Genomic DNA, 21,258 nt, shown 5'->3' on the forward strand with positions numbered 1-21,258 from the left:
ATTTTCAGTTGTAATACCGGCAGAGCAGGAGTGACCGGGGATCGTTCCAGCCCTGTGAAGCAAGAGAAATTGGGGTAAGCAGATCCAGGCAGGCAGGGGAGGGAATGGTGGGAGGCCCCAGGAGACGGGTATGTGGTTTTTTGTTTTTTTTGCAGTGGGGTTGCCCTGACATTTTGTTTTCTTTTGTTTTTCATGTCAATCAATGAAAGAAAAAACAGAAATGAAAAATAAAATATATGGACATCCCTATTAGACTGTAAGTGTCTCTGAGGACAGGGACACATCTGCTGTACCTGAAAGCAATTCTCTTTGAGCTACTAAGAAAAAGACACAAGCTAAATCTAAACAAAACAAATAAATAAATTTTGTGCATTACATTTCACTGACTTTTATTTACTCACATTACTCAACTGGAACTCATTTTACATGCCGTCAGCTGCTACAAGAATCCATCTCCTGCTAGGAAGCTCCAGACCGCTAATGGCAGAAAAATACTCCTCCTTGCTTAGAAAAATCAATAATGAGAGATAGAAAATACTGGTTTTCAGTTTCCTAAGGTTGGAGCAGCCCTTAAATGGTATATAAATTTCTCAATAACTAATACCTGCACATTCATATAAAGTAGACCCTTGTTCCAGAGTCCTGAGACTCCTGCACCTGCCCACAAACCAGCAAGGCAGGAGTGGGGGAAAAACAGAAGAGAACCTGGTAAGCAGCACCACCGCTTCCACCACACAGCAAACTGTGAACACCCCGTCCGCCCCCCCCCCCCCCCCCAAATGTACAAAAAATAGTGCAGACAAGTGGAAAATTCTAGTCATAGCTTGAAAAACACATATTTGGGATTAACACCGTCATAATTTAGACCCCTGCATTAATAGGAAATCCATTGCAAGTCTAGTTATCAACTCCCAGTTTAGACAGTCCTTGTCGGAACTCGTGCAGTTCTTCGATTTTTCCATCCAGCGCTTCCAAAAAATGTTTCAGTTCAGTTTTAAGGTGGCCCTGCCTGTGCTTGCTCTCCTCGACATCCATCCTCAGAGCTCTGACTTTTTCTTCGAGGTCTTTGTTCTTTTGCTCAGCAGCCTGAAGGAAAATTACAAATGAATTTATTTGTCCAGGTGGTGAATTTGCGTTATACAGCGATGCCCATTTAAAAAGACTATAATTCCAGCACAATACCAGGCTGGTCAAAGAAAGTTTAGGGAACATGCTAACTTCACGGCCATCTTTATCCTCCTTTGGAATATTACCTTAGAAGAGCTGGACAGTAGGACATTATAGGAATAGTGGAAAGGTTGGTGTTTTTTTTTTTTTTTTTAAATGGCAATTTAGCTTCCGACAAGTCCATGGCTGGATAAATTACAAGATGTTGCTAAATTCCCCTTCCCCTCCCTCTCATTCACAGGCCACCACCATTATGCCACCTCTACCTGCTCTCCTCCCCTCTATCAAGCTGATGTTGCCGTGGTGCACCTGCCCAAATACTCCTGGTACCGGTAGTAAACTTAATTTGTGAAAGCAGAGGCTCACTATCCGTGCTAACCAGAATCACAGAGCTGCTTCGGGAGCACCAAGCCCAAGGCCATACATGAGACAACTGCCTCATGCACAACTTTTAGGGAGGGCACGGTTTTTTTTTGTTTTGTTTTGTTTTTTTTAACCATGGAAAGTTCCCACTAAAGCACAGCAAGAGTTTTCTAAAAGCTCACATTTGTCGGCACTTCCTGGCTGCTGAAATCAGGCTTCATAAGATCAAACAGGAAGTGCCAGCCCACGAGTTTTGAAAACGCCTTGCAGTACTAGCAGAAGCTCCGGAGGCGGCTGGCAGAGCTCATCCCACCAGCAACAGAAGAGAAATGCAAGGGACCTGGGAGCAGCTGCTGGAGCACGAAGGAGGCAACCCCCATTGACTCGGGGAGCGCTGATCAGGAAAATGGGTGGAGATGGAAGGGAGAAGGAGAGGAAACAGCACACACACAAGACGACCAAGTATTCTAAAAATGAGAAAATCTAAGAAATGGAACAGAGTGAATTCCACTCCCCTCTGGCTTCTCCTCCCCCAAGAAGAAAAACAAAAAAGACAACCCAGGAATAGGGGCAAAAGAATGCAATAAAACAAAAACACTAATTCATATTTTGAAAACTTTAGCCAGTTACTCCTGGTGAACTATTGGCCGTGCCTTCTGCAGGTGCTAACTAGCTCAATAATTCTCAAGATCTTCAGTCACATTTGATTTTTAGGATTTCCACAGCAAATATTCATGAGATATATTTGTATTAAAAAAAAAAAGTCAGGTCAATTTTTTTTTTTTTAAGTTATTCTGAAAACTAGACCTGGTTGAGAGTCTCAAGGACCAAATATGAGCACCACTGGTTTTAACACAAAAAAGGAGAGAGAGAAGATAAGAGTACCAAAAGATGTATCAGAGACCAAGAAATGGCGGCAGAAATATACAGAAATACAGTTGTACTGGGTGCCATTGTCCTTAGGTGCATGTACGTAATTACATCCTATGAACGCCAAAAAGAGGCTCTGTTTGTCACAATCCCAATATTAAGGACATTAGTAGTAGATTTTAGAGATTGAAATCATACCCCCAACGCACTCTGGGGTTTACAAGTGAAGTTGATTCTCGTCATGGTATGCATGCATAAAAGCTATCCCTTTCAGAGAAATTGCCCCCATAACAGGCTTTTCGAGACATCTGCAACTGTTTGATACAGGGAATGACTAGGAGGCAGTCAACAAACAATCTTAAAGGGTGCAATGAAGTGTAGCATAGGGCAATAGCCAAGGTTTGGCTAAACCATGCAATTTTAGTGAGCCGCAGATCAAACTTGAGCTTGAGAAGCATAAAAAGTGCAAACTATACAAACATGTTGCATGGAAAAATCAATAGAGGAAGAGATGCATTTCAAAATAACCACCTACACTGCAGATTTCCTTCTTGAAATATCCCATGGAGTCAATTTTGTAAACGGAGGCTGTTTTGCTTTTTTTTTTCTTTTGTTTTAGTCTGACCAATGATAGGTCAGGATGCAGATAACGGGTAAGAGATACTTCATAACATGATGCTGCAGTTTCGGCTGATGCAAGTAACATGAAGGTGGATTAAAAATGAATACTAATTGTGTTCATTCTTTAAAAATGGTAATGAATTAGTTCTAACATTGTAAGGATAAGAAAATGAGTTATACAATACTACTTTTATAAATATTTTCACTCTGCCTGTACATTTTCCTATTGCTATTCAATGCTAGTGAACAGGTCTGAAATTTCTAATTTTAGCTGTCTCAGCTAAATACACTACAGCACGCTTTCCCCAAACCTGTCCTAGTGACCCCCATAGTGAGTCGGATTTTCAGAATAACACAATGAATATGCAAGAGATACATTTTCATATACTGGAGACCCAGTATGCTAACTTATATCTCATGTATTTTCATTGTGGATATCCAAAAAAAAAAATCCGACTCACTATGGGGGATCACCAGGAATGGTCTGGTAAATAGAGTGGAAAGACCGTAGCAAGTCTTACGCTATTCTGAATCAACTCTTCCAGGGAGCAGCCCTCCTGAACAAGCCCGTCTCTGCAATGCCAACATGCCAGCTCAGTCATACAGAATAAATAAAGGTGCTTTATCATGCTGTAAATTAACTTTTGAATGGTTGTATGCATTAGGCATTTTTAGCTTTGTCCTCAAAAGGGATGCTGTAATGGTAATAATCTGAAGTTATTGTTTTGTTTTTTCATTGGCCTGTGTGCCAGTATTTACTCACGTAACTACCTTTTACTCTATTAATCTGCTTTACAGTTTGCAAAACAAATGTCTCAATCTGAAGCTTACACTTTCAAAATTCAAGGTAGAAAATGCTGACTATCTGACCTAACCAAGTTGTGGAGCCGGTTTGTCTTGATAAGGGCCCCCTGCTGCTGTTAGAACTCCAGGGCATTCTAGCAGCTCCAGTGATGGTTCCGTTCAGTCTTCAGAGACTGATGTGGTGATGGGAGTCTGGAGAAGGCAGAGGTTACACCTCTTTGTGAAAGAGAGAGGAGATTGATAACTACAGGCTAGTTCATCTGACCTCAGAGGTGGATACATTTTTAATGAAGATATGACGACAGGAAAGGGATGTGCAGTCTCTTGAATCCAGCACATTTCAGGATCCAATGAAGCATGGTTTTACCAGATTGCACCAAAACACATCTGAACAATTTCTTTGACTGAATGATCAAAAGATGGATAATGGATATGCTTTACTTAGATTTCAGCAAAGTTTATGATGGCCCTGCATAGGGGGGCTCATAAAGTAGTTGACTAAGTTAGAAACTTGTTGAGTGTTTGGCAGAAGGCAATGGTAAATAGAATTCAAGCTGAGGGAGGGGTTATCAGTGGTGTGCCTCAGAGACATGTCCTGGGGTCAGTTCTGTTCACTATCTGTGTGTGTGATATTGCTGAGGGATCAACAGGAAAGTGTCATCTGCAAATAGAAAACCTGAACTTCTACAACACAGTTAACATGCCTAATGGAATAGAGGAATGATCTAAGAAACTTTGGAGTGATTAATTTATTGGCAGCTAAGGCACAATATATAGAAGTGTAGAGTCATGTATTCTGAGTGCAAAAAATCCAAGGGATCAGTATGGGATGAGACATACGGTTGTCTACCAGACAAGAAACCAACCTCAGGGTGATCATATCTGATGATCTAGAAGTATGATAACGCAGTAGCCAAAGCCAGAGGAATGCTAAGGCGCATACATGGAAGCATAACCAGTAGAAGTTTATAAAAAAAAAAAGTAATGATGGCACTGAAGAGCAAGCTGAAGATCAAGTTGGGTCTGTGGAAGAGATTGGCAAAACATATCCAGCTCATGGCAGCAAGTCTGGTTTCTGCCCGTACACGGTAGTTACATGATGTCACTTCTTGTTGGACCTCCAGTGGGGAATCCACAGAACCCCACACCCTCACTTCTCAAAGGCATCGTTGTTGGACTTCCTGTGAGAGGGGAGATGGATGCCCTACCAGAAGTCCAGCAGTGATGCTTTTGAGGAGTTGGGGGTGAGGTGAAGTGATGACAGTGGATTCCCCACTAGGCCAGTGCAGTGTCGCTTTCAGCTGGAAGTGACACACCATAGCTGCAATAGGCCAAGACCAGACCAGACCAGCCACTGTGAGCTGGATTATGGTTACCCACCTCTGCACTCCCCCCTCTCCATTTAGAATCCAAGATTCCGGGGCACTCGCCCTCCTCAAACCTCCATTGCCTCCAACGCCACCCAAGATGGCCCTCGGGTAGAAAAGCCTGACCACTCCTGATCCATGGAACTGCAATTGGAAATGGTTTGGGCAGACTCGATGGGCTTTACGGTCCTTAACTATCATTTTGTTCTACGTTTCTATGCTTCCATTTAGTAGCACAGGCCTTCCTCATTATAGGATGAGGGGGACATGTCGACTGCTCTGCCACTGCCTCTACAGAACGGATGCTTCCAGCAGCAGCAGATTCTCTCCAAGGTAAGCAAGCTTACAATCCACTTGGGTGTAAAGCTGATTATCTAGCTACTTTCTCTTAGCCAGGCAACAAGTATTCACTGGAGAGTCTAAGGCAACCATAGTATACAAGTGGAAACAGAGAAAACAAGGAGAATTAGGACTTTACATTATTTTACATTGACGTTTCAGGGCATTTAGAGCAAAACAAAACAATTGTTTATAAAACTGAAGGAGTTAGGTTAGGCAGTGATTCTCATAGATTGTATTACAACACAGTCTTCTATAGGCCAAATTATCAAATGCTAGGTAGAAATACATAGATTTCATTCAGGGTTTGTTTTTTTCACTCTGAGAGCAAGCTTCAGAATAAAACTTAGGGCCCTATTTACTATGCAGCTTTCCCATAGACATAAAATGGGAGAAAGCCTTTAGTAAAATAGGCCCCTTAGTTTGCTGACTGAATGGCGCTAAAAGAAGGCAACTTCTTAAGCAAGTAAGCTTGGAGAGAGAATAGCAAATATTTGAATTTGTGGAGCTGAAGCAGCCACTACCAGTGCTGCAGGATGAAGCAACCTGAGGTTCAGCTGGTGCAAACCTGATACAGTGCCCCCTGGAATCTGCCAGCTCATGCTGGCAACACGATCCCAGCGGGGAGGGGTGTGTGTGTGTGTGTGTGTGTCCAATTCAAATAGCAAGATTAAGTGATTACAGTAGCCAGTATCTTATTACTTTCAACACTGGGATGAAGACTATTTTGCAGGACTTCTGCATGCACAAATTTTTAACGGAGAATGCTCTCTCATTGCATTAAAAAAAATGTGTGTGGGGGGGAGGGGGAGGGGAGAAATATTACACAAGATACTGAATATTAGGGAAGCGTACTCCTATTTTTCTCATGTATGTGCAAAACCATACTGCACCTGCAGTTTTTCCGTTACAGATTTACATTCTGACATTAACTGGGGTACGATTTCTCCCCGTTTCCTGAGGTCCTCGAATTCCTATGACAAAAACAAAATCATGACAACTGTATCATGCTGCATTATTTTCCCAAAGTAATGGCATACAAATAAGTGAAAAATTTAACATAACAGACAGCCCCTGCCCCATGCAGCTTACAGTCTAAGCAAGACACACATACAGGGAAATGTATTTATTACAGAAAAATGGTTAAAAGTAATTCGTCTATTATAAACCACTATACACAATGTTTTTACTCAGAAGTTTCCTCCAGCCCAATATAAAGCCAGCCTCTATTAGACTGTGGTGCCATAAGCCTTCGTTCCCAACTATCCAGGGCTTCCCTCCCACTCCCAAATCAGCCTAGCCACAGCAGTGATTGTCCTCAGCCAGGGATCACAAACAGGGGCTTCCTCCAGAACCTGGCTAATGTGGAGCCCACGTCTGGCCACTAGGGGTCACTACTAAGCAATGGCTGGAAGTCTCTCCCTCCTCCCTCTACTCCTGCCCCCTCAAGCTGTGAATGCTGCATCCCCCGTCCCAACTGACCCAAGGAGCAGAAGACCTGCACCAGGAATCAAATCACAGTCCTCCGCATAGCAGTGTGCAGCACTTATCACTAAGCCACCAGACCAGCCCAAGCCTGCATTTATTTTTAATAATTTGACAATTACAATTTTTTTTTGGGGGGGGGGGGGGGTGGTTAATTTCTTGACCCATCATGTTCAACAAAGGAAGTGTGTATTACCTAACACTGACATATCCACATATCCACAGCTACTATAACAAACATTTCAATGCCCATACTCAGCTGCTGTGTGGCTCAACTAGTTAGCTGGATAAACTTAGCCTAATCTATTCAGTGGCCATTCCACTGAATATATCAAAATATTTATATAAATTTATGAACTGCTTGCCAACGTTTACAATAAACCTTTTCACAGTGATGTACAAAATATTAAACAAAATAAAATAAAAATGCATATAATTTATTTTATTTAATTTCTATACCGGTATTCTGGTACAATCATACCAGTTTACAAAAATTTGAATTAATCAAGAATACATAAATACATAAAAACAATCAATTTGCTAAAATGATTAAAATACCTAAAACACATAAAACGCTAATAGTATCAAAAGACTATCATTGTACCTAAAAATAGTTCATTAAATGTAATGCATAAAACCATAAATTAAAGATAAAAATAAAAAATGGTAACCAATTATACTAAAAACATAAGTCATCACTATTATCCCTTCTTAAATGAATCCATCTTAGTTACTATTAACCAGGTTTTCACCTTATGCCAAAACCGCATCAAATCAGTCTCCTCTCTAACTGATAGGTGAAGATCATTCCAGAGTTTAGACACTTTCATAGTAAATGAACGATTTTGTAACTTAACATGTCGATAGGCCTTAGCTGATGGAGGTTGGAGTAGATGACAATACTGGGAATATGCATGCTTGATTGAGGACCTCCAACTTATCCTACCAGACATGTGAGAAGGGCCTAAACCCCACAAGGTCTTAGAGGCCAGTACCAACAGTTTAAATTTACATCATAACTTCATCAGAAGCCAATGCAGCCGATTCCTGCCTAGAGTGACCAATGACAATTCTGGCAGCCACATTTTGCACTACTTGGAACTTCTGTACTAAATTATTTGGAAGTCACTAGTAAATGGTATTACAGTAGTTTAATACTGCTATTACTAGAGCATAGATCACAGACTTTAGCCGGATAACTTTCAGGCACTAACTCAACTTCTCCCAGTTACGCCCCCAGAATGCGCCTAACTTTTCTGGCTAAATTCTAGCCGGCAAACTCAATATCCAACTAGAATTTAGCTGAAGTGTCAAAGTCTTCACTTAGCTGGATAACGTCTGAGTTAACTGGCTAAATGTTTTTGAATATGGACCTCTTCCTAATTATCAGCATTCCTGTGAAAGAAATCATACATTGCTACAATATGTAATATTAGAGGTCCAAATTTAGTCACTATCCAGATAGCAAAGTTGGCTGGATAAGCTTATCTGGCTAACTTTAGAAATATATTCAATGGTGTAGCTGCACTAATGAATACAATCAGCTGGCTAACTATCTGGCTAATTTTAGTACCACTCTTTGGCCTGATCAGACAAACGGGCCGATTCAGTAAAAACGCGGGAGAGCAGACGAATGCCCACTCTCCCGGTGCGCGCAATTCAGTATGTAAATTAGGTGGTGCGGTAGAAACGGGCAAAAGAAGGCGCTAGGGATACTAGTGCCTCCTTTTGACCCGGAGTGGCAGCTGTCAGCGGGTTTGACAGCCACCACTCAATTTTGCCGGCATCGGTTCTTGAGCCCGCTGACAGCCACGGGCTCGGAAACCGGACGCCAGCAATATTGAGCGTCCGGTTTTCGGCCCTACAGCCGCCGGCCCAATTTAAATTTTTTTTACACTTTTTTTTACTCTTCGGGACCTCCAACTTAATATCGCTATGATATTAAGTCGGAGAGTGCACAGCAAAGCAGTTTTTACTGCTTTTCTGTGCACTTTCCCGGTGTTGGCAGAAACTAGTGCCTACCTTTAGGTAGGCGCTAATTTCTGAAAGTAAATTGTGCAGCTTGGCTGCACATTTTACTTTCTGTATCCCGCGGATATACCTAATAGGGCCATCAACATGTATTTGCATGTTGAGGGTGCTATTAGGTGCCGCGGGTTGGACATGCGTTTTCCGCCTCTTACTGAATAAGGGGTAAGGGAAAACGCGCGTGCAAGGGCAGGTTAACAGTGCGCTCCGTCAGAGAGCACTGTACTGTATCGGCCTGTTAGCCGGCTAACCCCTAAATACATCAAGCTGCAATGTTTTTTTCACGGGACGGGTACCACTATCATGGGGGCATGTCACCAAGAAAGGGAGGCCCCCCTCCCCTGAAAAAGCATTGTGGCTGTATGATGCGTTCTTTTGTGTTGCGGTCCTTTAACCCAACGGTGGCCCCAAACTCACGGGGCGCCATCGCTTTAAAGAGCCGCTGGCTCAAAAAAAAAAAATCCTGGTAAAATGGGGGAAGTTGAACGGGGGTCTGTATTGACCCACATCTCAACCCAGGGCCCCTTCCAAAATGTAAAAATGTAGGCATGCAGAGATGGCCCTCCCCCAAAGACCACCATGGCCCTGGCCCCTTCCCAAAAACTTAACACACAAAAAATAGAGCCCCAGCTTCCTTCCGACACTCACCCCCACCTCTCCAAGTTGACAATAGGGTCCCAATCCCAATCCCAGTCCCCTTCCCATACCCAACTCCCACCTCAAAGTCAAAATAAAGAAATAAGGGTCACAGCCCCCCTTTGCAGCACCTGACTCCCACCCTCGAAACCCCTACTGCACTCCCCAAACCTTAATTTAAGGTGAGACTCCCACATCAGTGCCCAGGTACCCCCAGCACCCTGCCAGGGCAGCACCATTTTCCAAAATGGTGTCGACCTAACCTTGCCCCAACCATGTGACAAGGATATAGGGATCAGACCTCGGCCACATGGTCATTTATTTTTTTGATTTGGGGGGTGGGGAGGTGGGTATCAAGAGGAGGCCAAGACCACAGTTTTTTTGGGAGTGACTGGGACCACGGTGGTCTTTGGGTGGGGGAGGGGGTTAGGGAGCCATCGCTGTGCGTCTACATTTTTTACATTTTGGGGGGGGGGTCAGGGCCGCCTGAACTGGCAGCCCTGGTTGAGACAGGAATCAGCACTGTCCCCCACTCAACCTTCCCTGTTTGCTGTGATTTTTTTTCCCTGCCATTTTAAATGTGTGGCGGGAGACTCGCATTAGGGTCCTGGGCTTCCCGCCGTGCAATTAACGCATTTCAAATAGGTGAAGTTATTTCATCACGGCTGACCACCTTTTCAGTCAGCTGCGATAAAATATTTACATTAAATTGATTAGTAATGACCTTAGCATGTATTTGCATTATTCATGCATGCAAACTGCATGCAAAAACAATCATTGTAATAGGGAAGGGAATCTTGATGAGGTGATGCAAATTATCAAGTATATTGTGCGATATATGTGATATAACACACGTTAAAGCACTATCGTGGCTTGATGCATCACCCAGTATGTTAGCCAAATAATTCTGAATATAAGAGCTAGCCGGATATCTTAGACAGCTAACTCCTCTTCTCATTTGTGCTCCCGGAATGCCCCTAACTTATCCAGCTAAATTCTAGAACTTAGCCAGATAAGTGCCCACATTTTAATTTAGCCTGATAACTTCTGAGTTATCCAGCTAAAGGCTTTTAAATATGGACTTTACAAAAATATGCTATCCTCACCTAACCTTACCCAATTATTATTCCTCAGAGAGAGCACTATTGTCAGAAACTGATAGTTCTGTCCTATTACTGCAATTAAAAGGTTAACGCATTCTGATTTTTTCATAGTTAGCATACATTTTTTTAGTCTCTCTGCAATCCACTCATTTCCCCTCTCATCTGTCTAATGCACAGTACTCTAAGGGGAGTGGTGATGATGGGGAATGTGGAATTTAAATGTTATTTTATTAGCAATAAAAATAAACATTTTCTATTTTAGAAAGATCAAAATTATTATGCAAAAAAAATATATAGCTGCATTTTTTAAATCTAACATTCAAGGAGTACAGTTCAGATCCTACCACAGCCAAATCATGCCAGTACACAGAGACTGCTTTGCAGGTATCCCTGGGAGTACAGTAAGAATGTTTCCAGAATGCTAATCACCTATGCTGGGCATACACTAATGGAATCTTTGTAACTATACTCTGTATCAGATTTCCCACTAGTCAGAATAGGCACTTGGTTTAAGGGTGCCAGCTGCCTGGAGGATACCATGCAACTTTAAAGGGGGCAGAACCAAGAGGGGAAGAGAGCGTGGCTACAGATGAAGGAGGAAGCATCCATCAGCTAATGGACTCCCCTACTCCAGATCACAATTGTGTACCTGCCATGGAGGTCTCCGATATAGCTTCAAAGGGGGACTTTCCCTGCTCCTAGGGGCACGTGAAAAGTAAACTCGACCCTGCCTATGCATAAAATGCTATAAATATGTTCTATGGCCTTATAAAAAAATCCCAGAGGCCTGTTGCCTATGAGCTCGCTTCGCCTTGTTCTGTGCCGCTGGAGGCAGGGTGCACTGTGGGTTGCTCAGACTTGGCACACATTAAAAGATACCGGTGTCTTTTAGTATAAGTTTTGTAAGAAATTTCTGTCACACATTCTGAATCCCTAATTTGCATATATGTGCAGATATTCCCCCTCCTTATGCAACATGTGCAAAAAGTTACAGACACTCCTTTCATGGACAGCGGCGTTTCAGTAGTAGAATTTCCATTCTGTTGGTTCATATACTGTTCTGGGGATGAACACGGCTTTCGCTATTATGCCTCTGCACGAAGTGTGCACATGTTTCAAAAAAAGAGAAAACATTTCCAAAAATAAAATCCAGCATCTACGCTAAACACACGCACACTGCCTTCCGCATTCAGATTTTCAACCCATATCCCTAGCACAGTCAGTGCTTAGAGATCATCACTGAACCCAAGTCGTCAGGTTTTTCAGGTTCGTAGTTATTTTCATTTGGCGTCCAAAGGCATCAACACCTTTAAAATTCTCTCTCCAGCGGAATTGGCCACCTCTAAAAACAAAAATTTAGAGTACTAACCCCACTGATACCCTGCAATGCACGCTAAAATATACAAAATGACAACATGAATTACATGTTTTTAAAATGTATTACAGACTATATACTTTAACCCATCATGACCCAATTTTTTTTTAAGAAGTTATCCTCTAAAAAGGACACAGAGACATAATAGGTCAACAAGTAATTCTGGTTTACGAGACCACGCCGATTTCCACTTAGTGAAACAAAACAAAACTCATTTAACCAATTTTCAGGTCTATAAGAATTCTAGTTTTTAACTGAATTTTAAGATATTGAATTGTATTTTATGATATGTTGATTTTATTGTATTTAATGTTTATTGTGATTAGTTTTATTGATAATATAACTTATTTATTGTAAACCGATGTGATATACCATATGAACGTCGGTATATAAAAACAAATAAATAAAATAAATAAATAAACAAGAAGGTGGACCTTACTGAGTAAGCCAGGGGAGTGAGAAAGTTATTCGGGTTAAGATACACAGATAACTTTTCTCTGAGATTCAGCAGAACATAACTGCTTACGTGTTTCACTGAATACACCTGGCTAAAATCAAAGTTAACCGGATAAGATTATCTGGATACCTTTAGAATAGCCTCTGGCACAACCAGACTTACCCAGATAATACTGAATATTTTCCCTTTATTTTTTTTTAGTGTAAACCAGCCAGAGTTAAGCCTCGTCCTCAGAAGTGTGTGAGTGGGAGCGTGTGTGCAATGAGTTACCTGCACGAAATTTATAACAGAGAGCTGAGGGTAAGGGGGGCGGGATTTTTAAAACCAAAACATTTGAATGGGTAACTCCTGAAGTTACCTGGACAAATATTTTGAATATGGACCCCCAAAATATAAAGATAAGCAACATTTTGAATCAACCAATTTCTTCCTCCCAGCTTCTGCCTCTCACCCTTCCTTCCAAACCCACCCAGACTTCCTCAACTAAGGCAGCAATACAGCAAATTATAGGAGGACTTCAAGCACACGAAGAGAAGATTTTCCACTCACTAGCTCCTTGTCTTGAAGTTCAGATTCCAGCTCTTGAAGTCGTACGCTCAGGTTTTCATTTCTTTCCTTTTCTTTGTTTATTTCATCGCACTGTGCTTCCAGCTCTTCAATCTGACAAAAAACACACAAGCGAGCACACCTGTCAAACCAGTCACTCTAAGATTATGCTTTACACTAATTAAGTGCATCACTGCAGTAGATTTGGAGCTCTGTTTAGCCATAAACCGTTCCAAGAACACACAAGCATATTCATTTGGGATCTTTATTTATTTTTTATGCATTTGAATCTCCGTTTTACCCCCTCCTGCTGCGATATTCGGTGAAGGTGTCCAAAGCATTATGGCCAACAAAGTAATACACTAAAAACATGGAAAGATTGGTTTGAGACCAATATCTTTACACGTGCATTTAACGAGACAGGTTTTAGTCGATAAGAGAATGATGTCTAGAAAAGAGCTATATCGGGAAGTTAAACAAAAATTGCAACAACATTTAACAATTTAAATATTAACATATACAGAAAAACGCATGAAATGGTACAGGTTTGAGATTTGTGCATAATGGCATAAAATTATGAAGACTCCAGCCTTTGCTACTGGACGTCTGTGTACCTTTCATAAACATTCATGGTCAGTGGCGAAGGCTGGAGCTTTGACGACTGGCGCTAACGGCTCACAAGTTTCTAACCTGTGCTACTTCAACCCTTTTTTTTCTGCATGTGTCACCACCCGTCCGTTTCCAAATAAACAGTAACTAACTTGAATGTAGATCTGTGGCCCCAGCGCTTAAGGTAACGGGCTAGGAGCCAGAAAAATCTGATCTTCGGAGCCTGCTCCTGCCAGACACTTGTTGCTGTGAACCTGGCAAAGCTGTCAGATCTCCAAGCTGTCTCAGGTACCCACTTAGTCTGTAAGCTGTTAAGGGCAGGATTTCATTGAGCTTGCATATTAGATGGCACCCAGGCTAAAATAAGTTCCAGTTAGATCGCGCACAGCACCAGATGTAGGAAGAGTTCCCCCGCTATGTTCTGTTTATGGGCTAAAAGCTTAGTCCAGAAGTGACATACAGCCAATAAAACAAATTTAAAAAAAAAAAAATACAATAATTTTACTATTTATTGGTCAGGCAATTTTCAGGAAAAAAAATAATTTGTCATTTATTTATTTATTTATTTATTTGTTATTTTTATTATACCGAGTTTCATGATAGGAATCACATCAACCCGGTTTACAATTAACAATGTGAGTAAAGGCAGAGAGTAACAAAGTAAAGAACATTTCCCAATACAAGAACAAATATAGTATGAAACTTAACAAATATTATAACAATATTTTGGATGTGAGAAAGTTACAAAAAACATGGAAAAATAACTTGGATATGAAAGGAGAAGAATTGTAGAACGACTATAAGCATTTTAACCAGCTGTATCAATTAATAAATATGTATAATATTATAAAATGTAGATGTGTAGCAAAATGATTAGATAAGATATTGTTGTGAAGTATAATAAAATGTTGCCGTGACTGCGTGTGAAGTTAGTGGGATTTTTTTTTATTTTTTTTTTTTTACAGTTCCTAACTTTTGTGTTTATGCTGATGATGAGTGGGGAATTTAATCCAGATCTGGGAAAGCTTTTTTAAAAAGCCAAGTTTTTAGTCTTTTCCTAAAAGTTGGAGCGCATGGTTCTTGTCTTAAGTCCGGTGGGATGGAGTTCCAAAGGATTGGACCTGCTGATGAGAGAGCTCTTGAGCTGTAGGATTTATGATGGATTTATGATATTTATTTATTTATTTAGCTTTTTTATATACCGGCATTCATGAACAAGTCACATCATGCCGGTTCACATAGAACAAGGGGTGCAATGAACAGTATAACTAAACTTGTGCAAGGGGGGAAGCAGTTACAAAAAACAGGGGTAAATAACATGGAATGAGCAGAAAGGGGGAGAGTGGGGTGTAACAGGAACTGTAAGGGAAATATAAATAAATTTAATAATTATTTACAGTACTATATGATTTGATGGGTGACCCTGGATATTTAAACAATATAACAAAGGATTTAAAAAAAAAAAAAAGTTTTACAGTATTTGCATTTTACTTTTCACCTGAATACCAGTTTTTGTAACTATATTTGTAAAGTTTTGCATTTAATTCTTTTTTTTTTTGTGGGGAGGAGGGGGGAGAAGGGAAGGAGCTTTTGCTGATTGATCTTCCAAAGATGCCCCCTCCACATCCCTTTTGCACTTAAATGTGCTACTTATTTCAGGGAAACAGCAGCTTGTTTTAAATTCTTCTTCTTCAGAATAAATAAACCTGCATCCCCCCCTTGTCACCTTATTCCTGAGTTGATCGTTTTCCTCTTTAGACGCCAGGAATTGGATTTTCCATTGCTCCACGCTGGCAGCGGATTCTTGCAGCGCAGCCGATAAGCGAGCATTGCTTTCCCTCAGCGTCTGCAGTTCAGTTTCCCATTTCCTGACATTCATGGAGCTGAAAGGGAAAGAGTGCATGAAGAAACGAGAGCATTTGACACTTTGTTCCACTTACATTACCCAATTTTACATCGAGCAGACACAGTGATGTAGGCCTTTAAAGGCATCTCAGAATGCCTGAAGTCCATCCACTTTGCAGCAGGAAGCCTATGTGAGGAAGAAGTGAAATACAGTCTACACTCTATAATGCTACTGTTTTGTACGGTCTATAATGCTTACAAGCTCCTTCTAAAGGAGGTTATCTGTATGATCCACATATGATCTGTATTTAAAACTGCTAGGCTTCTGAAACTTTCAGAAGGCATAATAAAAGTATTTTCATGCTCTAAAACAGGGGTCGGGAACCTTTATGGCTGAGAGAGCCATGAACGCCACATATTTTAAAATGTAATTCCGTGAGAGCCATACAAGACCTACCAAATTAATATACTACAACCCCCTACTCTCCTGACGCCCTCCCCCAAGACCTGCCAAAAGTCCCTGGTGGTCCAGCGGGGGTCCAGGAGCGGTCCGGGAGCGATCTCCTGGACTTAGGCTGTCGGCTGCCAGTAGTCAAAATGGCGCCGACGGCTCTTTGCCCTCACTATGTCACTGGGGTCGACCAATGGCGGCGGTAGCCCCTGTGACATAGTGAGGGCAAAGGGCTGTCGACGCCAATTTAACTACTGGCAGGAGACAGCCCAAGTCCAGGAGATCACTCCCGAATCGCTCCTGGACCTCCAGGGACTTTTGGCAGGTCTTGGGGGGGGTCAGGAGGGGGGGTTGTAGTAAATTAATTTTGGAGGTCTTGGGGGGGGGCATCAGGAGGGTGGGGGTTTTTGTTAGATTTTTACTTTTTTATTAAAGATTTATCTGCAAGCCAGATGCAGCCATCAAAAGAGCCACATCTGGCTCGTGAGCCATAGGTTCCCTACCCCTGCTCTAAAATAAAGCTTGAAGCCAGCGGCCTAAGGAAGGTGGGACAGGAAATCCACCCCAGGCACAGCCTGGAAAAACGGGTGCAGAGCTTCAGTTCCCTCCTTGCCACTGCCGTTCCCTCTCACCTCGTCATTCTTTTTTTTTTTTAATTCTTTATTTATTCAGATTTTCATTATATAATAGAAATAATCAAATCCATAACATACTCTGTTATACATATGATTTCAGTAAATAAAGAAAATTACTTCCAATATCCATACAAAATATACTAGGATTGATTTTTTATATAATTCTCAATAATCCATTTAAAGAAAAACTTTATAGGTGAGGCAAGTGCAAACTATGGAGAGAATTTAAGAAAAACAACAATTATTAATATTAAACAGGGCAATTACATAGCATTATTTTCTCCAGGTACTATAATAGTTAACCCTTATACATTGGTCGGAATTGGGGAAGAAGTAGTTGGGACCCTGGCTTCTACAAATTTCTTAAACTGGTCAAACTGAAAGAAAATATAAACTTCGTTGCCTTTTCTTAAAATACATTTACATGGGTATCGTAAAGCATAAGAAAAACCCAAATCAGTAACTTTTTGTCTCAAAGAAAGAAATTGCCTTCTCCTTATTTGAGTGGCTTGGGCCACATCTGGAAATAATTTCACTGGCTGGCTGTGAAAATTCACAGGGAACTTCCTAAAATAGGATTTCATGACTGAATTAACATCTTGCTTATAGATGAAGGATACTAAAAGAGTACCCCTCTCTATAATATCGAAACTTGAGCTCTCAAGAAAACTAGTCAAGTTAGCGGGAATATTAAGCTGATTAATTTCTACAACCGAGGTTCTCTTATTAATGAAGTAACATGAATTTACAGACAGTAATTGATCAGGTGAAAAAGAAAGAACCTCGTTTAGAAATCTCTTCAAAGTAGTAAATGGAATTTCTCCCGCTATCTTAGGGAAGTTTAAAATCCTAATATTTAAGTATTTTGCACTATTTTCAATTGCTTCCAGTCTCCTGGTACAAGATATTTGTTCTCTTATTATAGTCCCATTTAGTTCTTGAATAGTTTTAATCTTATCTTCTGTCACACCAATTCTAGTAGACATCTGTGTAATCTGTTCTTTGACTTCTTGCGCTTTCTCTTGGGTATTCTGAGCAACGGAGTCCATTTTTTTCTCAAGTCTATTCATAGAAGCTCCAAGTCCCACCATAACCTCCCAAAGACTTTCCAGTGTAATAGTCTGCGGCCGTAGAAAACTGACCGCCGACTCACCTCCAGAGACTGCTGTAATCTGGGCTCGATCCTCCGGAGACTGCCTCTCTTCTTCCAGCCCTCCGGCCATCTGGCGCCCCGTCTCACTCCCTCTCCCGCCGAACTCCACTCCTTCCACGGCGTTTTGGGAGGTTTCCGCGCGTTCATCAGCCAGAGCTTCTCCCCCCTCCTGCCGTGACGCTTTCGCCGCGTCATCAGTCAGCGCCGGAGTTGATTCAGCTTCGGCATCGCGCTGCGCTGGAGGTTGACGCTGTTCGGGGCTCAAGGATACCTCCTCCAGGAGAGCTCCGTGCTCTCCCTCACACGGACTCTCAGCGGCTTCCTTGGTTCCTTGAACTACTGAAGCGGACAGGAAACGGTCTATCTCCAGCTGGGTCATGGGTGGTAAGGATTCAACCGGGTAAATCCTCACCTTACCCTTTTGCTTAGCAGGCATAATAGCTTCAGGAAAAAAAAGGTCTCAGCTAGGAGCACCAAACGTTCCTGCCTCCTGCTATGCCGCCATCTTGCCTCTCGGTACATAATGCACCTCGTCATTCTTAAAGCAGGAGAATATGTTGAGGCAGGTCCTAGGTCTCCGTGGCAGTGGCGGTAGCCAGTCAGCGAGTGCGGGGCTTGAGCCAGCGGCCACTCACAGACCCTGCTTTCTCCTCTGCACCCAGGTCAACTTTTCAAGTCAGGAAGCCTATGCGTAAGGAGGTGGGGCAAGGCTTGTGAGTGCACTGGCTCAAACCCCGTGCTCGCCAGTTCCTACGACCAGCCCCAACAGCTTCTCCCACCTCAAGAGCTACAAGGTGAGGGGAGGCAGCAGAGACAGGCTTACAGCGGGAGGCGGGAGGCGGGAGATGAAGAGGGAGGAACGACAGCATGAGAACCCCTGGAGGATGGTGAGGAAGGAAGCAAGTGAGCAAGCCCAGAGAACAAAAATATCTTATTATGCCACTGGTTGCAATAATTGTGTGTTTAGTAAAGAAAAATAATATCTGATTCTTATAGGCATGTCCCCCATTCATAAACTAAAGGTCAATCCTGACAAATCTGAAGCTTTGTGGATCCATCATTGGGCCACTGACCAGCTTGTGCCCCCCATCAATGTTTGGTATTCCCATTCAACTAAAAAAAAACAGTCATTGCCCTTGGAGTCCAACTTGACTCAGAGCTCTCCATGGTTCCTTACACTTCTAACATTGCTCAAAAATCATTCTTTTTCCTTTGTTACATTCATTGTTTACGCCCACTTCTGGATTCTTACAACCTAACAGGGTCATTCATCAAAGTGTGTTATGGTGTTAACACCCACAATAGTTATCGCGGTGCACAGCGTGAATGCAAATTTGGCAAATTTATTCAAAGGGGCGGGATTAATGAAAATGAGGGGCATTATCGCACCATGCAATAGCATAACACACACTATCTCATGCTTTTAACACCGGAAATAACTACACCTGGCGTTAAGCTGTGTGATATGCCCGAAACGGCCATAACACAATTTGCAATAAATATTGGAAATTCTGTTTCAGGCATGGGGAGTGGGAGAGGCGGATAGGGGAGAGGAGTGGAGTGGAGTAGAGTAGAGAGAGCAAGCCTCTGGGGTGGCACACATAGTAGTCAACTATTTATACTGCTATAGGAGGGCCAGCTAGTAAATTGAGGTGAGGTTTGGTGGTGGTGTAGGGTTTTATGGCCAGTTTTACATGCAGAGTGAGACGTACATACAGCACAGTATACCTCTGTGAAGATTTTACATCATTTGAAATGAGGAAAGTCACACACAGATGAGATTTCTGCAACGTTCTCTCACACTAGCTTGATGGACTCTCTGCCAGGGTACTATCAAGCTAGGGTGAGAGAACACTGAAGTAACTTCATCTTAGTCTGACTTTCCTCACTCCAAATGACGTCAAATTTGACTGAGGTGTACTGTGCTGTTTGTACGTCTCACTCTGTATGTAAAACTGGCCCCAAAACCTCACCTTGCGATATTAGCTGGCCCTCCTATAGCGATATAAATAGTTGACTACTATGAAGGCCTTATAAAGGAGTCTCTCTCTCTCTCTAAGTAAGGACACTTTGGGGCAGATTTTAAAAGCCCTATGTGCGTAAATCCAGTTGGATTTACGCGCACAGAGCTTATTTTGCAAAGGCCCAGCGATGCGCGGAAGCCCCGGGGCTTTGTGAAAGGGGCAGGGGCGGGGCAGGACAGAGGCCTCCAGCACAGCAGCTGTGCTGGGGGGGATAGTGTGCCAGCACTCAGCCGGCGCGCGCAACCTACGCCTGTCCGAAGGCAGACGCAACTTATGGAATAAAGGTTGGGGGGGGGGGGCGGAAGGAAAGTTCGGAGCGGCCTCGGAGGGAACAAGGAAAGGCATCGGGGCTCGGCCCCAAAACCTGGGTTGCGCGCACAAATCTACACCCGCGCGTAGGTATTAAAATCTGGCCTTATGCGAATAGTGAAGTATAAACTACCTATGCGAAGCGCTAAGATAACGCGCAATAATTCTAAAATTATAACCATGCCCCTTTTTCTTATCACGGACATTATCCCTGCGAAAATTATAGCATTTTGATTAATCTAGGGGTAAAATTGTTAATTCATGCTTTCATAATTTCCACAATATATAGAAACATAGAAACATAGAAATGACGGCAGAAGAAGACCAAATGGCCCATCTAGTCTGCCCAGCAAGCTTCACACATATTTTCTCTCATACTTATCTGTTTCTCTTAGCTCTTGGTTCTATTTCCCTTCCACCCCCACCTTTAATGTAGAGAGCAGTGATGGAGCTGCATCCAAGTGAAATATCTAGCTTGATTCGTTAGGGGTAGTAGCCGCCGCAATAAGCAAGCTGCACCCATGCTTATTTGTTTTACCCAGACTATGTTATTAGCCCTTATTGGTTGTTTTTCTTCTCCCCTGCCGTTGAAGCAGGGAGCTATGCTGGATATGTGTGACGTATAAGTCTTCTCCCATGCCGTTGAAGCAGAGAGCCATGCTGGATGTGCATCGAAAGTGAAGTATCAGGCACATTTGGTTTGGGGTAGTAACCGCCGTAACAAGCCAGCTACTCCCCGCTTTGTGAGTGCGAACCCTCTTTTCTTCTCCCCTGCCGTTGAAGCAGAGAGCTCTGCTGGATGTGTGAAGTATCAGTTTTTCTTCTCCCCTGCCGTTGAATCAGAGAACTTTGCTGTATATGCATTGAAAGTGAAGTATCAGGCTTATTTGATTTGGGGTAGTAACCGCCGTAACAAGCCAGCTACTCCCCTCTTTGTGAGTGTGAATCCTTTTTTCCACATTTCCTCTTGCTGTTGAAGCTTAGAGCGATGTTGGAGTCACCGTAAGCCTGTGTATGTTTATTTAATAAGGGTATTGACTCCAGGCAGTAGCCATCATTCTGGCGAGTCAC

The 21,258-nt window shown here is 42.3% G+C and overlaps 1 protein-coding gene across 3 annotated transcripts in view; it reads right to left on the reverse strand.

Moving 5' to 3' along the window:
• Positions 1 to 372: 372 nt before the first annotated feature.
• The window catches only part of HOMER2 (homer scaffold protein 2), a 117,436-nt gene continuing 96,550 nt past the window's right edge, over positions 373 to 21,258 (reverse strand). For all 3 annotated transcript variants that reach the window (XM_029575247.1, XM_029575246.1, XM_029575248.1), the window contains exons 6-9: positions 15,497 to 15,653; positions 13,165 to 13,275; positions 6,425 to 6,505; positions 373 to 1,086 (exon numbers count right to left, since the gene is read on the reverse strand). In XM_029575247.1, coding sequence (XP_029431107.1) covers positions 898 to 1,086; positions 6,425 to 6,505; positions 13,165 to 13,275; positions 15,497 to 15,653 — 538 coding nt within the window. In that variant the 3' untranslated portion in view covers positions 373 to 897. The remainder of the gene's footprint in view (positions 1,087 to 6,424; positions 6,506 to 13,164; positions 13,276 to 15,496; positions 15,654 to 21,258) is intronic.

The sequence above is a fragment of the Rhinatrema bivittatum genome, chromosome 13 (genome assembly GCF_901001135.1).
Source record: "Rhinatrema bivittatum chromosome 13, aRhiBiv1.1, whole genome shotgun sequence".
NCBI classification, from domain to species: domain Eukaryota; kingdom Metazoa; phylum Chordata; class Amphibia; order Gymnophiona; family Rhinatrematidae; genus Rhinatrema; species Rhinatrema bivittatum.